Here is a 4,736-nt window from a genome sequence, read left to right on the forward strand (position 1 = left end):
TCTTGATCTGGGTTTGAATCTAAACTGTCACTTCATCATTTGAATCTTTATCATCTTCAAAATCACTCTCCACATCACTTGTTGTAGAATTAGATCATGCATGTCCTTGTTTATAGCAATGGCCAAAGCCAAGTCTTCTTTCTACTCATATTATAGCTGCAATTAGAGTATCGAAGGTTTGCTATGCTCCTATTTTAAAAATTGCAATTGCACCTCTAGTCTTGTTATTTAATCACTTTAGGAAATAGTAAGTATACATAAGCAAAGATAATTGATTATTTTGATCCAACTGATTTAACAAATTTTTTAATTGATGTGAGTAATCTTCCACCATCATTCATTTTTCATTTATTGTTTTGACTTTATCAAGCACATCACTTGGACTTTTATCTTTATGGAACCTCAATCAGAAACCATTTCTCGAGTCATTATAAATAGGAAACCTAGCTAATCCATAGGCACTATATTAGTCCATTGCTTACCATGCAAACTAGTAGCAATTCAATCATCTTGATCTAATCATTATGTAATATATTATGACCACTTTCAATCCATCAAGTTTCAAATTAGGATACATACAAATTTGGATCTTGCTTTTTTTCCATTGTACAACTGGTTTTGCTTAACTACAAGGTTAAGTGGAGGTTGAGAGGTAGTAGGAGGTTTCTAAAACGGTTTAGGTGGCAAGGGATTAAAATGTCATTGTCTCCTAGTCTGATAAATCTAATTAAGAATACGACTACCTAAAGCAAGCTATTATAGCCACAAAACATCAGGTGGCATTTACATAAAAGAATCAATAGCTCTACTAGAGCTTGAAGCATGGCCTAACAAACCAACACTTCATGTTTCTTAAACAAAATGTAGATATCACTTCCTAATAATTTCAAAGATACACATCTATAGTACATGTTAAGACATACGTATGAGATATGTTGTATTATTTTTCTAAAGTTACAAACGATTTGTTGGTTAATTATAAGTTTGGAGCGCATACCAGATTTTGTTTTGCAAGCTAGTTATAAGTTTGGTTCACATAGACTTGTACTTGACTTGAATTTTGCTTGGGGGAAGTGTTTATTCACTGTCAAAGAGCAAAACATAGGCACAACATACCCCATATTAAGCTAAAGTCATTAATATCAATGTTCATTAGATTGTAATTGTCGATGCAACAATATTTAATTGGCATTTAGGATTAAGACTATTTAGGTTTGCTTTGTTAGTATTGCCTTTGGGGGGATTTCTTTATACAATGGGTAGTGATATAGGTCCCAAAAGAATTAACGTTCTGTTAATTCTCGTTAAGTAATCTATTTGATCTTGGAATGTGTGAATATCTTGCTTTTTGAGAAAAAAAGTTTATTCCAGATATTTTTTTTAAAAAATTCTCTCAAAACAAAAGAGCAATGCTGTTGAGCACGCAAGTGCACGCTTATTATTTGGGCGTTATGGAGTAGGTTAGTTACCACGCCTAATTTTATGAGAAAATAACAAGAAATTGTTGGTGCCTCTAGCTGTGCATGAGAAAATGTGGACCCCGCGCGGGAGGTACGTAATCTGGAGTAAGGTGGAATATTTCATAGGGCCCTACAGAAGCGTACGGCGAGGGCGGGCGCAGGGAGGCAGGGGAGAGCCGCATAGGCCCGCGTTGGGCTGGTACGAGGAGGCGTCGAAGGCGGTGAAGGGCTCCTGCTGCGGGATCTCGCCCGACAGATGATTGTACGACACGTTGAAGTATCGGAGCTCTTGGAGCTGCACGAAGGTTGCCGGGATGCCGCCCGTGAGCTGGTTGTGGTCCAAGAACAGGAACTGCAGCGAGGTAAGGTTGCCCAAAGAAGCAGGAATGGCGCCGGAGAATTGGTTGTGGTCTAGGCTCAGGCTCTCCAGGTTGGCAACGTTGCCCAGCTCCGGTGGGATAGGCCCCGAGAGGTCGTTGTCGGAGAGCGAGATGAGGGGCGTGATCTCGTCGGAGTTGTCCTGGAGCACCGGGATGCGCGCGATCCACTCAGGGAAAGGGCCCGAGAGGCTGCAGCTGCTGAGGTGGAGCTCCCCGAGCATGGGCAGGGTGGCGAGGCCCGACACGCGGTCAGCGCTCCGGATGGGGTTGTTGTTGACATACACGATCCCGAGGCGCTTGAGGTTGGAGAGGTCCTTGGGCAGACCCGTGATGCGGTTGTGGTCCAGGAACAAGAAGAAGAGGCTGCTGAGATTGGAGGCGAAGGCGTCGGGCACCTGGCCCGAGAGGCGGTTGTAGGCGAGGTCCGCATTGACGAGGTTGGAGAGCTGGCCGAAGGAGGCAGGGATGGGACCCCCGATGGAGTTGTTGAAGATGCGGATGTGCTGCAGGCTGGCCATCCCGCCTATCGAGGGAGGCAGAGGGCCCGTCAGCTTGTTGTAGGAGACGTCCAGCTCCTGCAAAGCGGCCAGGTTCCCAAAGGACGCCGGGATGGCTCCCGTGAGGCCGCCGTCCCCGCCGTCGATGACCATGTTGTCCAGGTCCAGGCTCACGAGCCCGGTCAGGTTCCCCAACGAGGAAGGGATCGGACCGTGGAAGCAGTTCTCGCTCAGGCTCAGGGTGCGGAGGTCCGACAGGGAGCCCAGGGAAGGGGAGAGGGTGCCCCGCATGCGCCCATTGGTGAGCTCCAGCCCAGTCACGCGGCCTGTGGCTGCGTCGCACGTGACGCCCCTCCACCCGGAGCAGCAGTTGGCCTTGGACGCCTGCGCCTTCCACGTGTCCAGGTAGCCCGACGGATCGCTGGTCACGGCCGCCTTGAAAGCGAGCAAGGCCGCCCGGTCTTTGGCTGCGCAAATGGCCGCCGCCTCCACCTCCACGGTCCCCAGTAGTACCGCCGCTGTCCACATAGCCAAGGCCTGCACTGTCAATGCAGTAGTCAACTGCCGGAGGCCCATCGTGCTGTTTGGTGGATCTGTGTATCCTATACGTGATGTAGGCGTTTGTGTGTTGTCTCGGAAACGAAACGGCAAGAGTGCTACAGCTACTAGCCTAGGCAAGTGACAGCGCGTGGGGCGGCCTCTCGGGTCTCGGCAGGGACAGGTGCAGCTCGCTTTCGCGAGTCGGCAGCAGCTAAAGATTTGTATAATCTGTAGCCTATGCAGCGCGATACGGCGAATCAATATTTTGTGATGAGAAACCACCACCACCACCTGATATGAAACCTCCGCAACTCGGTGACAGCAGATGTTCAGGCCGTGGCTTTTTGTATATTGCTCGCCAGGTTGGAGGGAGAGACTCAGAGAAGAGACGTGAGCTCGAAAGGTGCATGCTGAGTCCAAGTCAACGTGGAACTGTCGCCCTTTTCAACGGTGATAATTGCTGTCCCTTTATTCTCGCCACGTGTCCGCACATTGTGTTCCTTCTCGAATCTCTTCCTCTCGGAGAGTCGGACTGTCCAAGTGAATGGTTGCTTTCCAACTTGACAAAGACGGTTCTCGTCATATTAAAGAAAGGCTTAGTAACAATACACAGAAGAGGTCCTTGAAGGCTTTGAAGAGTAGTGGACGGTGGACCCATATGAAGGCTTCTGGCTTCTCACTAAGTGAGGAGTGGTGGGACATCAACATTTTTCTCTTGGAAGGATGACGAGTATGCAATGCTTGCTTGCATGGCCCTCTTGATAGTAGATTCACTTTTCAATGGCTTCGCACACATGGAACTATCTTTCTGCAACTTGGGACAATATGATTAGGTTAAGATTTTCCAACCTAATACTCTCATCATTGCATGTGAAGACCTTAATTAAGCCTATAGTAACATCAAGAAAACCATGAGCCGCAAAAGCATGTGATTTCTTGTAACGTGTCCACTCGTATCTTCAGGACACGTCTTGGCAGTCCATCGGAAAGGATGTCTAGAAAGCTTTGCCCGGCACTCCCATGGAATGTTATAGGGTTTGCGATCTAGGGCTTTCCACGTCTGCCACGTAGCGGAAGTATTCTGACCGTTCCCACTTAGGATCGACCTGAATTAGGGGTTTTACTTAATGGTCATTTCCTAATGGTAACTAGCGTCGAACCCAAGCGAACTACTTTACGCAGAAACGCCAGGTCCGAAGTGGATTCACTCTGCACTTGGTTAAGAAGAATGGGAAACGAGAAGGATGCGAAGCTCAACCTCTCTGCCATAAGGCATAGTCCCATTCCGTTCCCCTAAAACAGCGTAAATCGGGGTCAATTATAACTCTAGGTCAACGCTTTTGTTGTTCGTGTTCTTTGACGATCTTCTAGCTCTCCATCGTGATTTGAGAAAAGTTCCTGGCCAACCGGGACCACCCATCCGTAGGACGCACCTATGGCCACATCCACCGCACTTTCCTTAGGTTGTTTTAGTTATTTAATTACCTAATACATTTAGTTGGACATGTATCAATCAACTTCCTTAATTAACCTGTTAGGCATTGGTTCCTTCAAGTAATCATATCACTTAACATAGAAAAGCAATGTCAAACAAGTTCCTTTTTAACAGTTATCATATTTATCTTTGAAATACATAAAGTCCAGCCCGTAGGCTTATACACAATCCGCTCGAAGGCTATCCACCAATCCACAGGGATTACTAATCCAAGATTCCGCTCGTAGACTAGTATACGGGCCTCGAGATCCAATCCCGAGTCACATTAGCCTCTTGTGCAGGGCCCGAAAGGCGAGGGATTTACGGCCAAAGCCCCCCTGGCACCCAAGCGTCCTCCTACTCCAAGTAGCGCTCAACGGAGAGA

At 47.4% G+C, this 4,736-nt stretch overlaps 1 protein-coding gene across 1 annotated transcript; it reads right to left on the minus strand.

Annotated features, from left to right (window-relative positions):
• Window positions 1-1,273: 1,273 nt before the first annotated feature.
• On the minus strand, window positions 1,274-3,172 carry LOC148026750 (uncharacterized). The gene has a single exon (XM_087691247.1). It carries the CDS (start codon window positions 2,911-2,913, stop codon window positions 1,591-1,593), a length of 1,323 nt encoding a protein of 440 aa, XP_087547373.1. The 5' UTR covers window positions 2,914-3,172; the 3' UTR covers window positions 1,274-1,590.
• Between the last annotated feature and the right edge of the window lie 1,564 nt (window positions 3,173-4,736).

This window comes from Lygodium microphyllum, chromosome 13, assembly GCF_053477565.2.
Source record: "Lygodium microphyllum isolate KBCC chromosome 13, Lygodium_microphyllum_v1.1.10, whole genome shotgun sequence".
NCBI classification, from domain to species: Eukaryota; Viridiplantae; Streptophyta; class Polypodiopsida; order Schizaeales; family Lygodiaceae; genus Lygodium; species Lygodium microphyllum.

Coding starts and splice junctions, on each gene's coding strand:
- LOC148026750 (XM_087691247.1), bottom strand. CDS start 2,913: ATGGGCCTCCGGCAGTTGACTACTGCATTGACAGTGCAGGCCTTGGCT.